The following is a 25,889-nucleotide window of genomic DNA, read 5'->3' as shown; positions in this document are numbered from 1 at the left end:
CCTCTTTCTTTCCTTGGGCGAGCTATTTGCCTAGCTAACATTTACATCCTTCTCTGCCTGGCCTTGAGTTCTGTTTTTTTTTTTTTTTCCTCCCCTCCCTCACGTCCTGGTGTGTTGCCTCGAGGCGGGCGGCTCCAGGAACTTCAGACGGATGCAGCCACGAGCCGCTGCCACGTCTCCACCGCTAGTAATCCAGCGCCTACGTGGGCCCAGGGGGCGGGGCGGCGCGGGGAGGCGGGACCTACCGTGAGTAGCGCGGACACGGCCCAATGGGGCTTGCCTGCGGCGGCGCGGTGCGCGCTGGGGGGCGGGGCCGGCGGCGGTTGGGGGCTGAGCCCGGGAGGCGGAGGTTTGTCGTTGCTCCGGCCGCCGCATCCCGGAGGGAGTCGTGTGGTCGCCTACCCAGACTCCGGAGCTCTTTCCACGTCGCTGCGCTCGTGTGTGCACGCCGGGTCTCGCTAGCCGCTCTCCCCATCGCCCAGCGGGCCGCGCCTCCGGCAGCATGTGCGGTAAGGGGACCTCGGGTGGGGGGCGTGTTGCCGGGCGGTCCTGAGGTGCGGAGCGCGCGTCGCCGAGGCCCGCGGCGCTGCCGAAGCCGGGCGCGTGTCTGGGATGGGCAGGGGGCGTTGAGCGGCGGCTGCGGCCGCAGCCGCGGGAGGTGGGGGTCCCCAGAAGACACCTGGGAGGTTGGGTGGGCCTCTGAGCGGGACCGGGAGCGGGCTGCACCGGGAAGGAGCCGAGCGCGGCGGACAGAGGCGGCTCGTGCTCTCGGGCCGGAGGCACTGAGGTGTGGACGGGGCGCCTTGGAAATGGGCCTCCAGGAGGCAACCTGTGGAACCTAGGGTGGCATCCGCAAACTTAGCCCTCATTCTGCGAGAGGAAAAGCGGATTGCAGCCGCCGCCTTCCTGAGAGGCCCTCTGGAACTAACCGGAGTCCTATCACAATGGCATTTATGCATAGCATCTTACTTCCTGCCACTCCCCGCCTCCCCAGAAAGCCTCACCAATCGATAGCTCCAAGAAGCGGGCTGAGAACTGCCTGATCCCTGCGTGGCAGAGGTTCAGAACTGTTCCTGGGAACAGACCACACATCCTGGCTTATTTGCATGTACTTAGGGGAAACATGCTTAGTTATGAGTAATATTTATCGTCTATCATTTGCGATGGGTACCCATTTCAAATAGTCACTTCAAAAGAATTTAACCAATGGCTTTTCTAGAACAGTTACGAGATCCCTGTATTCCATGTGTTGAGAGTTCTTTTTTTTTGTCGGTCGTGGGGCTTGAACTCTGGGCCTGGGCGCTGTCCCTCAGCTCTTCAGCTCAAGGCGAGCGCTCTACCACTTGAGCTACAGCGCCACTTCCGGTTTTCTGGTGGTTTATTGGAGATAGGAGTCTCACGGTCTTTCCTGCCCGGGCTGGCTTTGAACCGCGATCCTCAGATCTCAGCCTCCTGAGTAGCTAGGATTACAGGTGTGAGCCATCAGCGCCCGGCTTGAGAGTTCTTTTTATTATCTTCTAAAAGTGTTACTGAAAGAGGTTGTGTGAATGACATCCGACGTGACATTATACTTTAAAATTTGTCTTTTCTTTTTGAAATTGCTTTTCTTTTTTGAAATTGACCATTGATGTTACCTTCTGGAACTCAGAACACTTTTTAAAGAGAGGTAAGGTAGTAATGGAGTTGAAGCTGCTTGGGAAAGTTAACTGTGTAGCCTTTGACATGAAGAAACTGGGTAAGATTGTACTGATTAATGTCTTTTGTCCCCCTGTATTCACTTTATGTTAATTTCAGCTTCTGGAAGTGAGGAACAGGTTTAAATTTAGAGTAGATTAAAAAAAAACATAAAAACAGAAACACCTATAAATAGCTTAGTGCAATTATTATTAGAGTTGGCTTCAGAATCAGTTATACGTTTGCTGTGTCTAAGTAGAATAGTTTTGTAAAACACATGATTTAAATTAGTGTTGTAATATAGAGAATTTTCAAACTGGTTAAATGCCAGTGTGCTTCATTTGGTAATTAACTGTTCTTTAGTGACTAATTGTGTGTGTGTGTAAAGTACCCTGACATTCTGGTTGCAGGTTATTTCCTCATCTTGCTCCAGGAAAAAAGGGTGTTGAGGTACTATAGAAGAAGAAAATCAGATCTGGTTTAGAGATGGGCTCAGATAAGGAAGAATTTTAGGGTGTTGTCTGAAGTACTGGGAATTTTTATATAGCCAGTCAAGGTAACCATTAGGCAAAAGTTTTACTGGTAAGGAAATAAGATTATGAAGAATAAATAGGCCAGACAATTTGAGGCATGTCCAACGTCTAGCTTTAACTAGCCCATAGTTGTGCTTAATTCCAGAATAGTACTCAAGGGGCTGGGAAGGTGGCTCAGTGGTAGAGCGCTTGCCTTGCATGCTCGAGGCCCTGGGTTCGATTCCTCAGCACCACAGAAGCAAAAAGAAAAAAGCCGGAAGTGGTGCTGTGGCTCAAGTGGTAGAGCGCTAGCCTTGAGCTGAAGAGCTGAGGGACAATGCCTAGGCCCAGAGTTCAGGCCCCACGACCAGACCCAAAAAAAAAAAAAAAACAAAACACAGAATAGTACTCAAAATTTCCTCTCTAATGAAAAATTCAAAAATAAGATATGTGCAATTAATTTCCTCCCACATTTGTTTATTAATTTTTGTGCTGGTCCTGGCACTTGAACTCAAGTTGTTTTTCTCACAGCTAGCCTCTACTGCTTTAGCCATAGCTCTACTTCCAGCGTTTTGGTGGTTAACTGGAGGTTAACCACTTGGGCTGGTTTGAACTGTAATTCTCAGATCTCAGCCTCCTGTGTAGCTAGGATTAAAGGGTGAGGCACCAGTGCCCAGTTCCCAGTCCTTTTTATTTAATTTGAGACTGAGTTTTGTTAAATTATCCAGGCTAGCCTACAACATACTAAACCTCCTGCCCTTAGCCTTCTTAGCATGTGGGATTATAGGCATTTGCCACCAATCCTGGCTTATTCTTTACGCTAAGAAATAGTTTTTTTCTTTTTATGGTCTTTGTATATTTGTTTTTGTGTCTATATTTGGGTTTGAACTCAGGGCCTCACACTCATAGAATCATGTTTCCACTTCTGACTTTTTTCAAGTTAATTGGAGATAGGAATTTTCAGGATTTGTTTGCTAGGCTGGCTATGAACCTTGATTCTCAAATCTCAGCCTCCTGAGTAGCTCGGAATATAGGTGTGAGTAGTACCCAGATGGCTTTGGTTTTGCTGAAGTATCAAATATCAGGTCACTTAAATGTCTACTAGCTTTTCATAAATTGTCTTTCTGATTATTAAGTAAATGAAGTAAATGAATTATACCCTTTTGATTTTTGGAGTTTTGCAACTGAGATTTTGCTCAAAAGCTGCTAGGGGGGCTGGGAAGGTGGCTCAGTGGTAGAGCGCTTGCATGAGGCCCTGGGTTCCATTCCTTAGCACCACATAAGCAAAAAGAAAAAAGCCAGAAGTGGTGCTGTGGTTCAAGTGGTAGAGTGCTAGCCTTGAGCTGAAGAGCTGAGGTACAGTGCCCAGGCCCAGAGTTCAGGCCCCACAACCGGACCCCCCCCCCCCCCAAAAAAAAAAAGCTGCAAGGGGACTTGCAATTTAAAAGTATCTTACAAAAGGATAAGAGGGATGGCTCACACCTATAATGCCAGCTACTCAAGAGGCAGAGATCCAGAAGATTGCAGGCCACACTAGGCAAAAAGTTATCAAGACTCTATCTCAGCAAACAAGTCAGGTCTAGTGGCTCATAACTGTGATAACAGTTTTGTGGAAGGCATAAGTAGGAAGATGGCTGAGGCCAGCACAGTCAAAAACCCAAGACCATATTTGAAAAGTAAGTACCAAAAAGGGGGTGGGTGCGGGAGTGGGTGTAGTATGGCATGGTTCAAGTGGTAGCAAGCCTGTCTAGTAAACTTGAGGCCCTGAGTTCAAACTCTAGTAATGCCTGCTCTCAAAATAAGATAAAACAATGTATTTGGAAATCAAATCCTTTTTTTTTTTTTTTTTGTAATTATACTGTCTAATGGTCTTGGTGGTAATTGAAGGATTTTGAAACTGGTTGCTGGAATGAGTCATAAAACCAGTACTAGTAACACATCCTTAGATATCATACTGGATATAAAGTTGTAAGAGAAGATAATTAATTGCCTAATAAGCATTTCCTGTATTTTGTTTCCTAAAATGGGAGAAGTAAATAGATGCTAGTAATGAGAAGCAGAAGGTGGAAGGTGTTGTAACATAAGAGTTCTAGGAAGCCGGGCGCCGGTGGCTCAACGCCTGTAATCCTAGCTACTCAGGAGGCTGAGATCTGAGGATCAAGGTTCAAAGCCAACCTGGGCAGGAAAGTTCTTGAGACTCTTATATCCAATAAACCGCTAGAAAACCGGAAGTGGTACTGTGGCTCAAGCGGTAGAGTGCTGAAGAGCACAGGGACATCGCCTAAGCCCAGAGTTCAACCCCACGACCGACAAAAAAAAAAAAAGAGTTCTAGGAGATTCCAGAAAACTCCAAATACAAACCTGATTACTTTGCTAAACTTGGTATCTTTTGAACTTTTCATTATGAAATCTTTTTTTTCACTTCATAACTTTTTAAGATGCTGGCTGAAGCTTTTCAGAAGCTGCAAATTTAGACTGTGTATGGTCAGGTATCTAGAAAATATTAGAATATACTATGAAGATGGCCTTTATGCATTGGCATTCTGTGGAGAGGTGACTAAAACAAGGTATTGCCTTCAAGGAATTGCTCTCTGGTCAGAGGAAGCAAAGTGAATGCACATCCTTATTCATTGCCATTTCATAGACCACTGTAGAAGTTCAGGCCGGAGTGCTCTGGACTTGGGGTATCTATGTGAGACCAAGAATATTCTAGATGATGGGGCAGGACTCTTGAGAGAAGGTGTTGGTTGGTAGAGATTAGTGTACAATAATGAGTTTCTCATTAAGGAAGAAGGAAGTTGAAGGAAGAAATAAAAGTGCAAGGAAAGAAACCAAAGGACAGTTGTATAGTGGGTAGTGGCAGAAGTAGAGCTGATTTTATAATCAGACTTTTGCTTGGTCTAATTAGTGAAATTGTTTTACCATTGCATAGTCTACAAGGGTAGAAAAGAGGGCGTTCGTAGGTTTTCTTTTTTCTTCTTTCTGTTTCTCTCCATTTTTCCCCTACTCTGTTTCTTCTACATTCCTACTTCTCACTTCAGTGTGGGGGATTGAACTGAGGGCCTTGTGAATGGTAGCCAAGAATGCTGCATTAAGCTACACTCCCAGTCTGAGTCATTCATGTTTAATGCTTCAGAGAAGATTGTTGCACTTGAATATGAAGAAGTCATTGTTAATCCCATATATGAAAGTAGAAAGGCTTGAGTTTTGTGGAGGAAAAGGTCAGTGAGTAATAATGAAGTTTAGAAGTCCTCTGAGAGTTTTGAAAAGTTGAGTGGTTTCTGACCTGTTAAGTGAGAGATTATTTACTACAGAGTGCCCATTGTGTGGTTTTATATTCTAAATACTCTAAATAAAAATTGTTCTAGAACATTGCTCAATGAAACTTTAATCTACAAAAGATTGAATGTTTATAGGGTTGGAGAAGCATTTATCAAGAGAAGAACGAGGGGGGATAAACAATGTTTGACAAGAAATGTACTCACTACTTTATGTATATAACTGTAACCCCCTTTGTACATCACTTGACAATAAAATTAAAATTTTAAAAAGTGTAAATACAATTGCAGGTAAGAGAGATCAGCTTCAGAAGGTAGTATGTGGAATATGTCTCTCTTTTTTTTTAGCAATTCAGAAAGGATTAGAGTTAGAGTATTCAATTGTTGAATTGAAGATAAAGGCTTCAGTTCTATAGTACATATCTACTAAAAGTGAGAAAGAAGAGAAAATGAGAAATTTGAGAATAGTAATATTCTAAGTTCTGAAATAATATATGGGCCAGGTGCTGGTACCTTATGCCTGTAACCCTAGCTACTCAAGAAACTGAGATAGGAGTATCATGAGCAAGAAAGTTTATGAGATTCTTATATCCAGTTAGCTACCAAAAAAGCTGTTAAGTGGAGCTGTGGCTCAAGTGGTAGAGTACTAGTCTTGAGCAAAAATGCTCAGAGACAGTGCCCAGGCTCTGAGTTCAAGCCCCAGTACTTGTACACAAAAAATAGTAATATAGGGCTGGGAAGGTGGCTCAGTGGTAGAGTGCTTGCCTTGCATGCATGAGGCCCTGGGTTCGATTCCTCAGAACCACATGTGCAGAAAAAGCTGCAAGTGGCGCTGTGACTCAAGTGGTAGAGCACTAGCCTTGAGCTGAAGAGCTGAGGGACAGCACCCAGGCCCAGAGTTCAGGCCCCACAACCGGCAAAAAAAAAATAAAAAGTAATATATGGGGAAAGTTTGGAAGTTGGACAAGAGAATGGGATTGCTTAGCAATTGGAAGGGCTCATAAGAAAGTGGACAGTAGTAGATGAATGAGTTCTATGTGTTTCACGGTCCAGTACAGGTGTGGGGCTCAGGATTAAGCACAGTAGACCCAGAGGGGGCTGACATGGCAGGATGATGAAAAGTCATCTGAGGTGAGTGGTCATAGAGAATGGGAGAGAGAGGTGAACTCTGAAAGCTGAGAGGAAATGCATGTTTTTCTCTTGGGAAACATGATATAGGAAGACTGAGAGGGAGCGTGTGATTAGGAACGTAGAAGCTTAAATGATGGTTTGAGTTCTAGACTGGTGAGTGTCAAGGAGTCCATTCAGTTCCTGTTCTTGGAGAATGATACATGGAGTACAAACATCTGCTTCACCAAAGGAAAATTTTATCCCAAGTATGAGTCATAAATAAGAAAATTTACACTGAAAGCCCATGCCTGTCTGGGGGTAGACAGTGGCTCTATTCATCCAGCTTCTGTGTGAGATACTGAAGCATTTATCCCATAGATTTCCAGACTTTCATAGATGCCTTGAGAAGATCTGTTCATTTGAAAGTTTGATATGCTAGATCAGAGATCTGAAAATAAAGATTGAACTAGTGATTTCTTTTCTGACAAGCATCCCTATGAAAGCACCTTGTGTGGTAGCTAGTGACTTGCTGCCATTATACTTTTCCAGCCACTCTGAGATGACAGATAATCCCCTTATTTTAGCTAATGAACTGTCTTGGACTGATAGTTCTAAAAGCAGGTCTAGAAAACTGACAGACTGACTTATTAGTTCTGATTTTCCTTAGTAGATATTGTTTAGGCAAATCCCTTATCCTATCTTCTCCCAGCTGTATTACTTCCATCTTAGAAAATTTCTTTCTTGGTATCCTTCATCATTTTTTTTTTTTTTTGGATGGTCGTGGGGCCTGAAGTGTGAAGCCTGGGTGCTGTCCCTCAGCTCTTCAGTTCAAGGCTAGCGCTCTACACTTGAGCCACAGTGCCACGTCTGTTTTTTTCTGCTTATATGGTGCTGAGGAATGGAACCCTGGGCCTCATGCATACAAGGCAAGCATTCTACCCCTGAGCCACCTTCCCAGCCCCTCCTTCATCCTTTTATTGCTTTCAGCTCCTGCCCAGTCTTAGAAGGAAAAATGTTGCTTGCACCTCTGTATCCTCTTTCCTCCTCCTTCCCCCACCCCTCTCAGTAGCAAACCAAAAAATGACAGTAATGATTATTGCAGTAATGCTACTTTTATCAAATAAAAAGCATTTTTAAGTTGTAATATAATAGATGCTATTTCATTGAGTCTAAGATGCCTAATTGGAGAATGCACCATTATTTTATGGATCACAGAGAAAGAAAACATTCATATCTTTAGATCAGTGCTATCAGTCTCTAAACCTACAAAGGATTCTGAAGATGTTTCAGAATTTCATAGATTTAGTAATCTGATTGCCTTTACCTGAAACCAGTGATGAATCCTACCCTCATCAATAGGGGATGACTAGACAATATACATACACTCCTGGAACCATTCTTGTTTGTACTCTAGTTTGTTTTTTTTTTCCTGTTGGTCATGGGGTTTGAACTAAGGGCTTGGGTGCTGGCCCTGAGGTTTTTCACTCAAGGCTGTCACTCTACCACTTTGAGCCACAGTGCCCCTTCTGGTTTTTAGATGGTTAATTGGTGATAAGTGTCTCATGGACATTTCTGCCCTAGCTGGCTTGAAACCATAATCCTGAGATCTCAGCATCCTGAGTAGCTAGGATTATAGGGGTGAGCCACCAATGCCTGGCTTAGTTCTTAACCTAAGACTATCAAGTCTTTTGATCCATTTTGCAGGAAATTCAGGGGTTAGAGGAACTGTTTAGATAACATTTTGGAGACAGTTGGATACAACCTGGAGGTGTGACACTCATCAAGAAAATTGGTCATGCCTTGTTTTGGGGAAAATGGGGCAGTTGAGGGGGTGCAAATTCAGGCATCACAGAGACTTACGGGCTTAGCAACCAAATGTGAGGGGAGATCCTTTTTAGATCTTTGAATAAACAAAGCTGCTGTAAAAGGATTTTTTTTGGTAGTAGGAAAAATTTGAATGTAAACATTGTGTTAGGTAGTGATGAAAACCTTATTACCACCTTAGGTGTGCAAGATAATGTGGCTTTGTAGAAGAATGTTCTTAATATTTTTACTTGTTATTAATCCTTAATAAAATATTCTGAAAGCAGTATGCTCTTTTGCCAGGATTTCAGCTTTAGTTTTGTAGTTAAAGAGCTTTCAAAATCATGTAAGTGGTGTTACAAAGAACTGAGGCACAGAAGAGAGGTATAGTCTGTCAGGTACGAGAAAGTGCCAGAGGGGTTGGGAAGGTGGCTTAGTGGTAGAGTGCTTGTCTAGCATACATGAAGCCCTGGGTTCGATTTCTCAATACCACATAAACAGAAAAAGCTGGAGGTGGCGCTGTGGGTCAAGAGGTAGAGTGCTAGTCTTGAGCAAAAGAAGCTCAAGAACAGTGCCTAGGTCCTGAGTTCAAGTCCAGGACTAGCAAAAAAAAAAAAAAAGTGCCAGAGCCATCAGAAATGGCTTCAAAGCAAATGAAGGAGGCCTCAAATATCACAGATAATGAGCTAAGGGGTATTGTACAATACCTAGATTATCAGAGGTAGCAAATACAGCCTTTGTGTTAGTATGCCTCATAGGTGTTGTGAATCAGTCATAGTTTTCTTTCATTTTGCCAATCTTGGGGCTAGAATTCAGGGCTTGGGTGCTGTCCCTGAGCCTCTTTGTGCTCAAGGCTAGTGCTCTACCACTTGAGTCACAGTGCTACTTCTGGCCTTTTCTGAGTAATTTATCGGAGATAAGAGTCTCATGGACTTCCTTGCCTGGGCTGGCTTTGACAACACTGTCTTAGATCTCAGCCTCCTGAATAGCTAGAATTACAGGTGTGAGTCACTGGTGCCCAGCTATAGTTTCCTTTCCTATTTAGAAAATAGTGCTGCTGAATCTATGTTTATAACTTGGTGCTTCCTGGGGAATGTTGTATCATCTCAAAGTTCATTTTACAGAAGGGAAAACTGAGGCCTGGTGGTAGAATAAAAAGCTGATTTGATGACATGTTTGAGGACATACCTTGAGCAAGAAAGCTCAGGGACAGCACCCAAGCCCTAAGTTCAAGCCCTAGTATTGGCCCTGGCACACACACAATACACACATGCACACACACGCATACATGCGTGTACATACTGAGGCTTGAACTCGGCCTCATATTCTGTCTTGGCTTTTCCACTCAAGGCTGGCACTCGACTAGTTGAGCCACACTTATTTTACATTTTTTGATGGTTAATTGGAGATAACTCAGATTTATTTTCCTGGGCTGACTTTGAACCATGATTCTCAGATCTCAGCCACCTGAACAGCTAGAATTACAGTCATGAATCACCAGCACCTGGATTGTTTTGCCTGCCTGCCTTACCTTCCTTCCTTCCTTCCTTCCTTCCTTCCTTCCTTCCTTCCTTCCTTCCTTCTTCTCCCTCCCTCCCTTCCTCCCTCCCCCTCTCTTCTTTCTTTCTTTCTCTTCCTTCCTTCCTTCCTTCCTTCCTTCCTTCCTTCCTTCCTTCCTTCCTTCCTTCCTTCCTGCCTTCCTTCCTTCCTTCCTTCCTTCCTTCCTTCCTTCCTTCCTTCTTTCCTTCCTTCCTTCCTTCTTTCTTTCTTTCTTTCTTTCTTTCTTTCTTTCTTTCTTTCTTTCTTTCTTTCTTTCTTTCTTTCTTTCTTTCTTTCTTTCTTTCTCCCTCCTTCCTTCCTTCCTTCCTTCATTTCCTTCTTTCTTTCTTTCTTTCTTTTCTTTCTTTCTTTCTCCAGTTTAGAGTTAGGCACTAATTTTAATGGGTCTCTCAACAGTGATTTTCAGCCTTTTGGTCAGCCTCTCAACCTGAGTATTTGGGATGCCAGACCCAACCAGCTGTAGTATTGTTGTGGAAGAATTATGTTCTGTATATTGTTTTCTTTCGTCATTGAACTTAGGATTTTGCTTTACCACCAGGTGAAACTCCCAATCATATATAGTTTGTGTGTGTATGTGTGTGCGTGTGCGTGCGTGTGTGTGCATGCGTGAGCGCACATGTGTGTGCATGAGTACGGCCAGGGCCAGTACTGGGGCTTGAACTTTGGGCCTGGGTGCTATCCCTGAGCTTTTTTGCTCAAGGCTAATGTGCCACCTCTTTTAGCCACAGCTGTACTTCTGGCTTTTTGGTGATTGATTGCAGATGAGAATCTCATGTACTTTTCTGCTTAGGCTAGCTTTGAACCACAATTTTCACATCTTAGCCTCCTGAAGAGCTAGGATTACAGGTGTGAATCACTGGCGGTTGGCTAAATTTGGTAATTTTTAAAAATTTTACTTGGCAAAATGGCAGTCAAGAAAAATAAGTTACCACCCTTATAAGCTTCTTTTAAAAGCACTGAACATAGCCACATCCTGGTTGCTCATGCCTCTTAAATCTAGCTACTCTGAGGCTGAGCTCTGAGGATTGTGGTTTGAAGCCAGCTGGGAAGGAAAGTCCAGTGATACTTGTCTCCAAATAAACGCATGCACGCACATACATGCACAGATTTGTCTCCAAATAAGCACACATACACACAGAGTCAGAAGTGGAGCTGTGGCACAAGTGGTACAGTTCTAGCCTTGAGCAAAAGAGTTCAGGAACAGGGCTCAGGTCCTGAGTTCAAGCCCCAAAACTGACATAGTACACTTGCACGCGCACACACATACACACTAAACATTTATTTCAACATATGTACAAGAAGTTTACCTTTGAAAATTTTCACTTGTTTTAAACAATTTGAAATGAAGATTTTTTTTAAAACAAAAATGAAGAGGGAAAATATGGTAGTTCATGCATGTATTCTAGCTGCTCAAAAGGCAGAGATTGCAAAGATTATGGTTCAGGGCCAGCCCAGGTGAAAAGCTATTGAGACTTAAGCATGGTGGTGCCTTTGATCCTATCTATGCAGGAGTTGTAAATAGAGGATAAATGAAAAACATGATATCTGTTTGAAAATAACGCAAAGGACTGACTACTGAAAAGTAGAAGGCCTACCTACCAAGTATGAGGTCCTGAGTTCAAACTTCAGTGTCACATACAGGTATACAAAAAGGATTTAGCTTGTTATTTTATGTATCCTAAACATAATTATGTCAATTATTCACTAATCAGAGTTTTCTGTTAAATGTTTGTTTGCAGGTATATTTGCTTACTTAAATTACCATGTTCCTCGCACAAGACGAGAAATCTTAGAGACCCTAATCAAAGGCCTTCAGAGACTGGAATACAGAGGATATGATTCTGCTGGTATTTCCTTTTAAATGTCTTATGGGTGGGCTTGATTGTTGAATTTAGTCTTTTTCTTATTTGACTCTAGCAATGTCTGTTGTGTTATAGATTCCAGTGTGAAGAATTTTTGTCTTTTTTTCATGTTTAAAGGGTTTATGTGTTTCAACAGTGTTGCTATCTATGTGTAGCATTGCTTCTGAGATGATCTTTACTGTAAAAACACAAATCACACAGGCATTTTTATGGGAGCAAATTCTAAAGAGTCTTACTCTACAAATTCTGCCTTTCATTACTTTTTCATCATGGGTAAGTCTGAGAGTCACAAGATCCTCAGATTCCATCATTCCCCAGGGTGATTTATGAGACCCAGCATATAGTTAACTTATGGCTACAGTTTATTACAGCAAAGTAATGCAAAGCAATATCAGCAAAAGCAACAGGTATATGATGTGAAATGAGGAAGAAACTAGGCATGAGCTTTCAAGAACTTCCAGTGTGTGGTACTTACAACGTCCTTAGCAATGAGTTGTATAGCACATGAAGTGTCACTTGTGAGGGGAACTCATTAGTAACTTAGTGCCCAAGGATTTTATTGGATCTGGTCCCATAATTACCATATGTTTAGCATGCAACAAAATTCCTAATTCACCAGGATAAAGCAGGTATTTGGGACAGACTGAATAGTTGCACAAAACAAAGGTATAATGAACCATTCTTACTCCTTGAGGGTGATGGGAATTCTGAGACTCAAGCCCCCAGATACCAGCCAAGGGCCAAATTTGGAAGTAGGGAGTTGTAAGAGTAGCAGCGACACATCCCTTTCCTGTACACTTCACATTTTACATTTAACATTTAGTATGCTTCATATTGTGTATTTAACTTGCTTAACTGCTCAGTGATAGAAATTCAATCCTACAAGTCCTTTGTTATTAATGTTTTCCTTCCTTTTCTGGCAATGTATCTTTCCCATGTGGATGCTATTTGTTTTCTGTATGCTTTGGGTTTTTTGAAAAAAAATAAGGAATGTCTTTAAGGTTATTTCTTCAGCCCACTGTGTTACTTTGTGTTTTTATGGGTGAGCTCTGACATACCTTTTTCCCATACTCCCATATGTTGCAATTTATAATACATGTCTAAATATCTACCTTCCCTTTCTTTCATCTGTTAGTGGTTTTTTGTTTGTTTGTTTGTTTTGTTTTTGTCGATGTGGGGCCTGAACTCTGGGCCTGGGCGCTGTCCCTCAGCTCTTCAGCTCAAGGCTAGTGCTCTACCACTTGAGCCACAGCTCCACTTCTGGCTTTTTCTGCTTATGTGATGCTGAGGAATCAAACCCAGGGCCTCATGCATGCAAGGCAAACACTACACTGAGTAACCTTCCCAGCTCTACTGGTTTTTTTTTTTTTTTAATTGTTGTGTGCATTTGTGTATGTGCATGCTAGTCCTGGGTTTGATATCGGGGCTTTGACCCTGTCCCTGAGTTTTTTTCTCAAGGCTAGTTCTCTGCCCCTGTGCCACAACTCCACTTCTGGCTTTCTGGTTAATTGGAGATGAGAATCTCAAAAGATTTGCATTCCAGGGCTGGCTGCAAACCGTAATTCTCAGATCTTAGCCTCCTGAGTAGCTAGGATTATAGGTATGAGCCACTGAGCCTGGCCCTGTAGCATTTTTTAAAAGTTAATGACAAAGATTCTTGCTATGCTGGCCTGGAATTTCCTGTGTAGCTTGGGCAGATCTCAAAGTGCATCAGCCTCTCAAAGTACTAAGAATACAGGCAGGAGCCACCACATTTAGCTTCTTACTTTTTTTTTTTGGGGGGGGGGTCTGGTCGTGGGGCCTGAACTCTGGGCCTGGGTGCTGTCCCTCAGCTCTTCAGCTCAAGGCTAGCGCTCTACCACTTGAGCCACAGTGCCACTTCTGGCTTTTTTCTTTTTGCTTATGTGGTGCTGAGGAATCAAACTCAGGGCCTCATGCATGCAAGGCAAGCGCTCTACCACTGAGCCACCTTCCCAGCCCGCTTCTTATTTTTTTTTTTCCTCTTTTTTTTTTTTTTGTCGGTTGTGGGGCTTGAACTCTGGGCCTGGGCGCTGTCCCTCAGCTCTTCAGCTCAAGGCGAGCACTCTACCACTTGAGCTACAGCACCACTTCCGGTTTTCTGGTGGTTTTATTGGAGATAGGAGTCTCACGGTCTCTCCTGCCCGGGCTGGCTTTGAACCGCGATCCTCAGATCTCAGCCTCCTGAGTAGCTAGGATTACAGGCGTGAGCCACCAGCGCCCGGCTTTTTTTTTCCTCTTTGTTGGTAGAGGGGCTTAAACTCAGGGCCTGGGTACTCAATGTCCCTTCATTATTTTTACTCTAGGCTGACACTACCACTTTCGCAGCGCTACTTCCAGATTTTTGGTGGTTAATTGGAGATGAGTGTCATAGACTTTTCTGCCCCTGATGACTTTGAACCACAATCCTCTGGTCTTAGCTTCCTGAGTAGTTAGGATTATAAACATGAGCCTCCAGTGCCTAGCTATCTTATTTATTTCTAAAGTGTATTTCCAAGCTGGGCGCTGTTGGCTCACGCCTGTAATCCTAGCTACTCAGGAGGCTGAGATCTGAGGATCTCGGTTCAAAGCCAGCCCGGGCAGGAAAGACTGTGAGATTCCTATCTCCAATAAACCACTAGAAAACCGGAAGTGGCGCTGCAGCTCAAGTGGTAGAGTGCTTGCCTTGAGCTGAAGAGCTGAGGGATAGCTCCTAGGCCCAGAGTTCAAGCCCCACACTGACAAAAAAAAAAAAAAGAAAGTGTATTTCCAGCTGTATTTCCCAAGTGTGTAGACTCATGTTTCCACCTGCTTTCTAGACTTTCTTCCTGTGGAAAGCACATGTTACAGCCTTTGAATGTTTGGAATTGAACTGATTACATTGTATTATTCACCCATACCCCTTCAATTCCCTCCACATTCCTTTAATAATCATTATTGTCTAACAATTTTTTTTTCAGAATGACAAAATGTATTTAATTACCTCTCAGTTCCCTAATCTCATAACTCCTTTGAGCCTAGCAGGTATCTTAGACTGTCTTGCACTGTCATTGCATATCCAGTCAGTTCTAGTCCTCATGATCACGTTCTCTATCTTCATTGCTATTCTTTCGTTCAGGCCTATTCATTTTTGCTTTGTCCTCTCTCTCCCCAACCCATCCTCTGCACTGTTTTTCAGTTTGCTAATTGTTTTTGCAGTATTATTTTTCTGTTGAAATGACTCATTGCTTTCCTGTCTCTTCAAAGATAAATTCTTAAGATCCTTAGCAACTTAAAAGGTAGTTTCAAAAGTTGCTTTTCTCATGTTGCTCTTTATCCTTCTTCTAAGGTATATGCCTCCCCCCCCTTGTTTCATTTCTCCATCCTCCTTCAGCTGTGACTTGAAATATTTCATTATAACTTGTAAATGTGTATTGTAATTGCTTGTACATGTAATAACTTCTGTAGCAATTAGTCCTTTCTTATCTGTTTTTTTAAAGACTGTTGGAAAATGGCAACAGTAACTGAGTCCTCCTTCCTCTTCCCTCCCCTCCTCCATCTCTCTCTTTTCTCCTTCTCTGCCTTCCTTCCTTGCTCCCTTCCTCTATTCTCTTTTTCCTACCCTCTCTTCTCCCCTCCTCAACCTTATGCCTTCTAGGCTTGTCTGCTGACCCACACAGTCCAGCCTTGTTTTTGTTTTTGTCTGGAGCAGCTGTCATGACTGGTGCATAATGTGTTTTCAATAAATGTTAAATTAATTAGATGAAAGTATAATTTTAAATTAAAAATTGCCTTATATCGATAATTTTAGCAGAAGCTACTTTCTAAATCTTGCTTTCTTTCTTCTTGATTTAGGTGTGGGATTTGATGGAGGCAATGACAAAGACTGGGAAGCTAATGCCTGTAAAATCCAACTCATTAAGAAGAAAGGAAAAGTTAAGGCACTGGATGAAGAAGTTCACAGTAATATACTTAGTTTGCTTTTTGTCCTTTTCCTGTTCTGTGTTCTTGCCAATACCTCATATTTTAGTATCCATTTTGAGGATGATATTTAAAGTATAAGGGAAGAAATAAAAAGTGATTTTGTTATTGCTTGACTGGCTTTAAATTGAGCCCGAGCTGTAAAAATAGTCATAGTACTGGGTGCATTGGCACATGTCTGTAATCTTACATACTCAGAAAGTAGAAATTGAAAGGATTGTGGTTTGAGCACAGACTGGGAGAACAGTTACTAATACCTCAACTCAAACAGCAAAATGTTCTTAGTAGCAGATGGTATGATCCAAACTGTGTGGGAGGCTGTTGGTAGGAGGATCACGTCTAAGGCTAGCAATGGACAAATTAGAAAAATGAGTATGCTATCTGAAAAATAACTAAAGCAGAAAAGGGCTGTGATGTGGTCCAAGTGGTAAAGCATGTACCTAGCAAGTGTAAGACTAAATTCTTCAGTACTAAAAAAAAAAAAAGTCACAACAATTAGAGAAGGAACTTAGTTAAATACATTGGTATTTTTTTGGTAGTACTACTTATGTACTACTTATATGGAGGTAAGTACTATTTATATGGAGGTAACTTTCTCTTATTTAGTAATGCCCCAAATGCAAGAGCATTGCTTGCTGCTGGAGGTTCAGATGTGCCATTGGGAAGCCATCAGTGCTGCCTATAAATAGGACAGTTAATAGTTCTGTGCTTAACAAGGAAAGAAGAAAAATATACCAAGGCTGCCAAAAGCAGCCTGTCACGTCTCAGGCTAAAGTGTTCCAGCCACAGGACATGCATGATAAGTTCTTAGTGAAGATGGAAAAGGTATAGCATTTGTGTATGTATGAGTACCTTGAAACATTTCTGTGGATAAGGCAGAGGACTACTTATACTTAACATGGCTTCTAGCATTTTTACAACTTTATTAAATACAGAATTTCTTTTTCAGAACAACAGGATATGGATTTGGATATAGAATTTGATGTCCACCTTGGAATAGCTCATACCCGTTGGGCAACTCATGGAGAACCCAATCCTGTTAATAGCCATCCCCAGCGCTCTGACAAAAATAATGGTTTGAACAGATTCTTTGTGCTTTGAGATGATTGCAGGGGGCCAGTAATGGTTTTGTTATTTTAATTTTCTTTCTATCTGGAAAATTTCATACTCATTGACAAATAGTGTATAGAGATCCTGACTCTCCTAACTCATTATCCAGCTTTCTCATTTATGCAGTGTGTGAATTACGTATTCCTGATACAATTCATGTATTCCTGATATAACATTTTTAGTGTTGATATGGTATTCTCTCTCTTAAAATGTTTGTTTTGTTATATAATTTGTAATACATTCAGCTCAAGTTCACTCACTTTCAAACCAAAATCAGATCTTTAGGTATAATAACATTTTTAAAATTTGATACAAAATTAGATTCAAGCCAGGCTTGAGTGACACATATCTATTACTCCGATTACTGGGGAGGCTGAGGAAGGAGGATCACTTGAACACAGAAGTTGGAGGCCAGCTAGGGCATCATAGTGAGATCCTATTTCATAGAAGAAGAAAAATTTGGATTTAGTAGTAATTTTTCTTTAGATGTATGAATTTTAAATTTATAATTTAAGTGGCTATACATAAGAATCTGTATTACCAACTTTTGATTATCCTTATACTTTTCAGTGTTGTCATTTAATAAGAAAGAGATAAAAATAATCCCAAGAACATTATTTTCTCTTGGAATGATGTTTTAACATTTTTATGTGACAGTTCAGGAATTATTCAGAAATTTGCTTGCTTGAGCAAGTAAAGTTAGTTGTAGATCCAAATAGCTGCATCATTATTTTTGGCAGATTCTTACACTTGTTTATTGTAAGTTAGGTAATTGTTCTAGTTTGAAACTCATATCAAGAGTAAATCAAAGAGACATGAAGATGACAGTTACTTACCTCAGATGTTTTATTTGGGAAATGGCCCAGTAAACTTGACCCTTTCCTGTATTAACGTAGGAACTCTAGCCACAGATGAAATTGATGTTTCTAGACAGCAGTTCATTTTATTTACTCCTTGTAAACACTGTATGCTTCTGACAAGCCACATAGCTGATACTGCTATTTTGTAATTTAGGTGATGGTAGGTATCTAATCATGAATAGTAGGTGATAGTATATTGTAACATTTTGACTTGACAAAAATCTATTCATAACAATAGCCATTACTAGCATTTATCAGGCTTCTAATTTTTGTCATTAATACTTTTATTTCTTATAGAGTTTATTGTTATTCATAATGGAATCATCACCAATTACAAAGACTTGAAAAAGTTTTTGGTAAGTAAAGAATATACTAATCTTTGAGAATACTTTCTTTGCTGTGTATGCCAGTCCTGGGGCTTGAAGTCAGGGCCTGGGCACTGTTCCTGAGGTATTGTGCTCAAGGCTAGTGCTCTACCACTTGAGCCAAGGTCCACAGCTTCTGGCTTTATTTATTATTATTTTGTTGGTCATGGTGCTTGAACTCTGGGTCTGCGCATTGTCCCTGAGCTCTTTAGCTCAAGGCTAGTGCTCTAACACCTTGAGCCATAGCACCACTTCCAGTTTTCTGGTAGTTAATTGGAGATGAGAATCTCACAGACTTTTCTGCCCAGGCTGGCTTTGAACTGTGATTCTCTGATTTCAGCCTCTTGAGTAGCTAGAATTACAGGCGTGAGCACCAGCACCCGGCTTATTTATTTATTTTTTAAGTGGTTAATTGGAAATAAGAGTGTCACAGCCTTTCCTTCCCAGACTGGCTTTGAGATCTTTAGATCTCAGTCTCCTGAGTAGCTAGGATTCTAGGTAAGGGCCACTGGTGTCTAGCTTGAGAATCCATGAAATGGTGTGTTGGGATGTGCAGCACTATCTATATAAGATTGAGTAATCCTAAAACAATTGTAAGGGTGTTGTGGTCTGTTGGACTTTTCTCTGACTGCATTGGAATAATCCTGTTTTCTTATGTAAATACTGTTTTGGTTTTTTTTTAATGGCATCAGTGGCCCTGACCTATAATACTAGCTACAATAAGGCTGATGTCCAAAAGATGATAGTTCGAGGCCAGCAGAAAAGTCCATGAGACTAGCTTCAAAAGAACTAGCAGTAAGCAGAGCTGCTGGCATGGCTCAAGTGGTACAGTGGCAGCTGAGCAAGTGTGAAATCCTTAGTACAAACCTCAGTTCTGCCTCCTCTCAAGAAAGGGAAGTAAGGGGCTGGGAAGGTGGCTCAGTGGTAGAGTGCTTGCCTTGATCTGAAGAGCTGAGGGACAGTGCCCAGCCCAGAGTTCAGGCCCCACGACCGGACCAAATACAAAAAAAAAAAAAGGGAAGTAATAATTTGACTTTATTATTAGTGACCAACACACGAGAGAACCTAAGTTTGATCCACCAGCATGGGGAAAATAAAAGTTTTTGGAGCTAGGGCTAGGAAGTTGGCTCAGTGGTAGAGTGCTTGCCTCGCATGCAGGAGGCCCTGGGTTCAATTCCTTAGCACCACATAAGCAGAAAAAAGTTGGAAGTGGTGATGTGGCTCAAGTGGTAGGGTACTAGCCTTGAGCTGAAGAGCTGAGGGACAGCATCCAGGCCCAGAGTTCAGCCCCCACAGCATCTTTTACTCTGTGATAGACCTTGTTCAGTATTTAATAAAAGAGTTTTCTAGCGCCAGGTATAGTGGTACATACTTGTAATCTCAGGCTATGAAGATCAAGGTCTGAGGCTGGCTTGGCCAAGAGAGATCGTATTTGAAAAGTAAAAGAAAAAGAAGTGTGCCTCATGTGAAAAGTAAAAGGGCAAAAAGAAGTGTGCTTCATGTGGTAGAGTGCTTATCTAGGAAATGTGAGGCCCTGAGTTCATTCCCTAGTATCTCTCTCTCTCTCTCTCTCACACACACACACACATACACACACACACAAAACTTAAAATATTTCTAGAATGTATGATAACTGGAGCAGATTAAAAGAAAAATCTATGTCCTAAACAGATATGTGCTATGTTGTTACCTTTCTAAGTTCCTTTTTCTCAGGGCTGTCCAATTAAGCTTTCTGCAGTGATGCAACATTGTGCATTTATGCTAATGCCGTAACCACCAGGCACAAGTGACTGTCAAGTTACTATGACAGAGAAACTAGATTTTTGGGGCTGGGAAGTTGGCTCAGTGGTAGAGTGCTTGCCTTGCATGCCTGAGGCCCTGGGTTTGATTCCTCAGCACCACATAAGCAAAAAGAAAAAAGCCGGAAGTGGTATTGTGGTTCAAGTGGTGGAGCGCTAGCCTTGAGCTGAAGAGCTGAGGGACAGCGCCCAGGCCCAGAGTTCAGGCCCCACGACCGGACCCAAAAAAAAAAAAAAAAAAAAAAAAAGTAGATTTTCAACTCTACGGGGTTTTAGTTAGACTTAAATAATCACATATAGTTAATGGCAATTTTACTAGAGTGTACGGTAGCATCATCAATGAAAGAATTGTTATATTTATTATGAAATTAGTGTTTTTGTTTTTTCCTCTTGGCCCTGGAGCTTGAACTAAGATTCTGGGCTCCATCCTTGAACTTTTTTGCTTAAGGAGAGTGCTCTACCACTTGAGCCACAGCTCTACTTCCACGTTTGTTGGTTAATTGGAGATGACAGTGTCGTAGGTTTTACTGCCTGGGCTGGCTTCAAACCATTATTCTCAGATCTTAGCCTTATTAGTAGCTAATATTACAGGTATGAGCCACTGGCACCCAGCTTTGAGTGTTTTATATATCATATTTTAATTATTTAATTCATATGTGGCATATATTTATGTAACTTTAAAGTGTTCAGCAATATAGAACTTATCTGGAGGTCACTATAGTCAGATGATTACCTTAATTTTGGGTAAATGCATTATAGTATTCAAAAATACTAGATACTAAAGCTACCAGCACAACTCTGTTTATCTCAGTATTATTCACCATACTAAGATATGGAACCGGGGCTGGGAAGGTGGCTCAGTGGTAGAGCACATGCCTTGCATGCCAGAGGCCCTGGGTTTGATTCCTCAGCACCACATAAGCAAAAAGAAAAAAGCCAGAAGTGTCGCTGTGGCTCAAGTGGTAGAGCGCTAGCCTTGAGCTGAAGAGCTGAGGGACAGCGCCCAGGCCCAGAGTTCAGGCCCCATGACCGGACCCAAAAAAAAAAAACAAATAAGATATGGAACCAACTCCAGATGTCCCTTAGTAGATGAATGGATCAAGAAATTGTGATATATGCATATACAATGGAATTCTGTGCCTTCAGAAAGAATGATACCACCCCATTTGCTAGGAAATGGAAAGACTTGGAAAAAATTATATTAAGCGAAATAAGCCAGACTCAAAGAAACATAGGTCCCGTCTTTTTCCTTATTTGCAATAACTAGTATACATCTAGGATAATCTTACAGACAAGCAGAAAAGGTCAAAAGCTATGTACATGTGACCATATAAGATGATGCTAAGCGAAATGTACCCCAAGATATGGACACAGAGGTTTTTTTCTTTGTTGCTGTTGTTTTTAATGTACTATGTGATTTTAAAAATTTCTTTTGTATGTTCTTCCCCCTATGGTATAATCTCTGTTGTTACTGTATTTGATTTCGGTGTCTTGCATCTTGTATGCACATTTTTCAAATTTGGGTAGGGGTAGGGAAATAACAAAATGCTGAAACAAGGATACAGTGGACCTATTGTAACAATGAGACATGTAGGACACTATGTTGAAAACAAACTTTACAACTTCGGGGATGGGGAGGGAGGGGTTGGGGAGGTGAGGAAGTAAGGGAAAGTAGGGGAAAAACAAAGGAGGGGGTAACTGCTCTATAGGAAATGTGCTCATTACCTTACTCATGTAACTGTAACCCTTCTGTACAGTATCTTCACAATAAAAAAAATACTAGAAATTAGGGAGATTTTTGAGGGAAAAATTCTGTAGAGAAGATTTGGTTATCATGGATATTTCCTGAAGTTTGTCTTTTACCTCTACTTGCAGGAAAGCAAAGGCTATGACTTTGAATCTGAAACAGATACAGAAACAATTGCCAAGCTGGTGAAGTACATGTATGACAACTGGGAAAGTCAAGACATCAGTTTTACTACATTGGTGGAGAGAGTTATACAACAATTGGTATACAGATAAATGGATGATGTCGATACTGAAGCTTATACTTTCACTTGGGTTTTTTACTTGCAGCTGGTGCTCTACACTTGAGCCATACCTACAGTTCTAGCTTTTAGCTGGTTCATTGGAAATAAGAGAGTCTTGTGGGTTTGTCTGTCTGTGATAGTTTTGAACTGAGATTCTGAGATCTCAGCCTCCTGAATAGGAGTACAAATGTGAGCCATCAAGACTTGGCTAAGCCACACTTCTAAAGATAATGATAGCAACATTAACTGCGAAGAACTTTCTTAATGAAAAAGAAATCTGATAATCAGGAACTGTGCTAATTTCTTGATGTTTTATTTCCTATGCATACAATTCAACTTGAATAATTTTGAGAGTCTTACTGATCTGTCTTCACTAGCACTTAAAATTCTATTTATTCCACTATAGTTTGTGGTCATGAGATTGAAAAGCTTTATATCCCCAAACTACACAGATCCAAATTTATCCACACCACACACAAACATGTACACAGGGCACACAATGGAAAATTTATCACTTTCTTGCTTTCAGCCAATAACAGCGCAAAGTCTTTTTTTTTTTTTTTTTTGCTAGTTTTGGGCTTAAACTCAGCCTGGGTGCTGAGACTCTTTGTGCTCAAAACTAGTGCTCTACCATTTGAGCCACAACACCACTTTAGGCTTTTTCTGAGTAGTTTATTAGAGATAAGAGTAACATGGACTTTTCTGCTTGGGCTAGCTTTGAGCTGCAATCCTCAGATCTCAGCCTCCTGAGTAGTTAGGATTATAGGTGTAAGCCATTGGCTCCCAGCTTAAAATGTAGTCTGAGATAATGTCTACATGTTTTTATACTAGCACAATAAACTACATTTCTGTGGCCCTATATTTGTAGGTAGACATGATGGTTCATGCCTGTAATTCCAACCTTTTGGGAAATCGTTATAGAGAGGATTGTGGCTTGAAGTTAGCCAGTTACACAACCATCATCTCCATAAATAATTGGTGTGGTAGGGGAATGTCTATATATTTTCAGCCATGGGGAGGCACAGATTGGAGGATTGAGATCGAAAGCTGGCTTCTAGTATAAAAGCAGGACCCTATCAAAAATATCTGGAAAGCAAAAAAGGGCTGGGGATATGGCTCAAATGGTAGAGCACCTGCCTAGAAAGCAAGCATGAGACCCTAAATCCCAGTATTGTCAAAGAAGAAAGAAAAGTCCCCCCCAAAAAAGTATTGTTTTGATTCCACTTCAAAAGTCCAAGTTCATAGTGATGCCTTTACCTTCTTCCCCAAGCTTAGACCTTTTCCATTTTCTCTACTAAGATGTACCCCTCCTTTCCACCTCCACTAGATCTTTTGACATCTACAGCAGGAGTTAGGAAAACAGAATAGATCTGTTTTTTCTTTTACACAAGGCAGATTTGCATGCCTTTCTATTCCACTCCTATTCCTATTCCTGTTCCCTGTGAAGTCTACTTTATTCTGTAGTGGTTCTTTGCTCTCCTCCTCATGTTCTTCCTTCCTTCCTTCTTTTTAGATACTATTATCCCTGAGGAGGCTGATTGATAGGGTGGGATGATTGTTAATCATTGTGAGGGATGTGTATTTATGTCTTTAATCTTGAGGTCAAAAAGAATGGGAGGATCTAGGTGCTGGTGGCTCATGCCTATAATCCTAGCTACTCAGGAGGCTGAGGTCTGAGGATCACAGTTTGAAGCCAGCCCAGGCAGGAAAATCTATGAGACTCTTACCTCCAAAACTACTCCCTGTCCCCCACCCCCCAAAAAAGCCAAAAGTGGAGCTGTGGCTCAAATGGTAGAGTGCTAGCCTTGAGCAAAAGGAGATCAGAGACAGTGCACAGACCCTAAGTTCAGGCTCCAGGACTGGTACAAAAAAAAAAAAGGAAGGTAATGTGATGAATAATTACTAGACCAGAATATGGATTTTGGATGTTTAACTTTGGATGTTTAACTTTAATTCTGTCTTCCTACTGAACTTATATTATGAGAGATGGTGTATCTATTGAGAAATTTTGGTAGCATATACAAAGGCGAATTTTCAACTGATCGATTTTTTGAGCTATTAACTGTTAAGCATACTTTGAAAGTGAGCCTGGTGACAGAAGCTGGTCTTTTCTGTGCCACATCTCAGGAATGTCTCGGTAAATTTTTCTTTTCTACTGGTCCTGGGGTTTGAACTCAGGGTGTCTGATTGCTACCCCTGAGCTTTTTTGCTCAAGGCTAGCCCTCTCCCACTTGAGCCACAGCTCTACTTCAGGCTTTTTGGCAATTAATTGTAGATAAGAGTCTCACAGACTTTCCTGCCTGGGCTCACTTTGAACCATGCTCCTCAAGTCTCAGCCTCCTAAGTAGCTAGGATTACACTAGTGCCTGGCTGTCTAGGTATAATTTAAATGTGTTTATGAACTAATGAAGAAAAGCACTTGTGTGAACAATAAATTCCTATGCTAAAGCCAGTATATTTTCAGCATTTCATTTCTGATAATTGATTATGCTAAGTATTGCTAATTCTTTTTTATTTGCTTTTTTGCCTCCATAGGAAGGTGCTTTTGCACTAGTATTTAAAAGTGTTCATTTTCCTGGGCAAGCAGTTGGCACAAGGTACATATAAATCTATTAAGAATGAATTCTTATATGTATTTTGGGACAAATCCTTTACTGGATTTACTGGCCCTGCCCTTTCTTAGATACATTTGTATGAGTATTGTTGCTCTCCATAATCCAGGACAACATGATAGGATACTGGAGCGAAAAATTAAACAATTGGGGACCAAGGGTTATAAAGGCTCACCAGCTCTTGAACACTGAGCTCCTGTAAGCAAGCCTATTTATTTAGTTCACTAGTACAGGGAAGGTTACTATAGGTACATTCAGAAAAGAAGGTATCAATTTATCTTGTGATTCCAGGCATTAACATGAGACATATTTTGTGTATATAGTAATAATTTACTCCCTATTGTTAGGGAGCAGAGGGAAGCAGCAAACATTTTCGAAATCCATAACTAATATAAACATACATTGTCTGAACCTTCATAGGATCCAATCAACTCTAACTTAAACATAAGGTCCATTCAACTGTGACTTAGACATCAGAGGTTCCAGTTGATAGTAATTTACACCTTTATTTTGCCTTGTCTTTCGTAACTTTTCCAGGGTCCAGTTCTCAGTCTTCTGAGTACTGATGAGGCAGCATTCCAGCCTCTTATCCCTTTCCTGGTCTCACAGCTTGGCTTTAGTGTTCCTACAAAGTATATTTATTTCCACATACTACTTTTGTTTATTGTGATGCCACTTTTAACAGGATCCCTTAATAAAGCAAATATATTTTGGCATTTAAGATTGGCCTTCTGTGGGAGAACTGTGTAACTTTGTGAATATAGATATTGAAAATTTTCCAGTTTCAAGTCCGAAGCATTAGCTTTCTTAATATTTTTGAAACATTCCAGACAGATTCCTAGCTAGTAGTACCATGATTACTTTTGCTAAGACATTTAGACTGATGATAAAGTGAGGCACTTGAAGATTTGGGGAGAAAGATGCTTTTAATCTGAAGGCAAAGGTGATTTAGGAGAAAGTGCCATGCGTTCATTTATGCTGACAGTTATACAATTGGAAAAAGTTTCATTTTTATCTTAAAAGAGAGAACAAGATTCTAAAATGGAAGTTGGCAGGTTTTTTGGGGAGTATTGGTTGAATATTGAAAATTTTAGGCTCTCTGAGCCACATAGCCTCTTAGTTACTACTTGCTCTCCTAATGTGAAAGAATGCAACCGGATATGTTTCAGTAAAACTTTATGTAATACTATTTAATTTTTTTTTTTTTGTTGGTCATGGGGTTTGAACTCGGGGCCTGGGCACTGTCCCTGTGCTCTTCAGCTCAAGGCGAGTGCTCTACTGCTTGAGCCAAATACAATTTAAATTTTATCAGTTGAGAAAGAATAATGAAAGCTGTTCGAAAACAGACAAGCATGGT

The 25,889-nt window shown here is 41.2% G+C and overlaps 1 protein-coding gene across 1 annotated transcript in view; it reads left to right on the top strand.

Annotated features, from left to right (window-relative positions):
- The first annotated feature begins 358 nt into the window (after positions 1–358).
- Positions 359–25,889, top strand: part of Gfpt1 (glutamine--fructose-6-phosphate transaminase 1) — a 50,708-nt gene continuing 25,177 nt past the window's right edge. Inside the window, exons 1-7 of the mRNA XM_042683096.1 lie at positions 359–509; positions 11,677–11,784; positions 15,631–15,738; positions 16,706–16,831; positions 18,024–18,082; positions 21,766–21,900; positions 24,456–24,517. Coding sequence (XP_042539030.1) covers positions 503–509; positions 11,677–11,784; positions 15,631–15,738; positions 16,706–16,831; positions 18,024–18,082; positions 21,766–21,900; positions 24,456–24,517 — 605 coding nt within the window. The 5' untranslated portion in view covers positions 359–502. The remainder of the gene's footprint in view (positions 510–11,676; positions 11,785–15,630; positions 15,739–16,705; positions 16,832–18,023; positions 18,083–21,765; positions 21,901–24,455; positions 24,518–25,889) is intronic.

Source organism: Dipodomys spectabilis, unplaced genomic scaffold (assembly GCF_019054845.1).
Source record: "Dipodomys spectabilis isolate Male_0828 unplaced genomic scaffold, ASM1905484v1 ptg000079l, whole genome shotgun sequence".
Lineage (NCBI taxonomy): Eukaryota > Metazoa > Chordata > Mammalia > Rodentia > Heteromyidae > Dipodomys > Dipodomys spectabilis.
The sequence above is the reverse complement of the archived record's forward strand: the minus strand, read 5'-3'. Positions and strand labels throughout refer to the sequence as shown.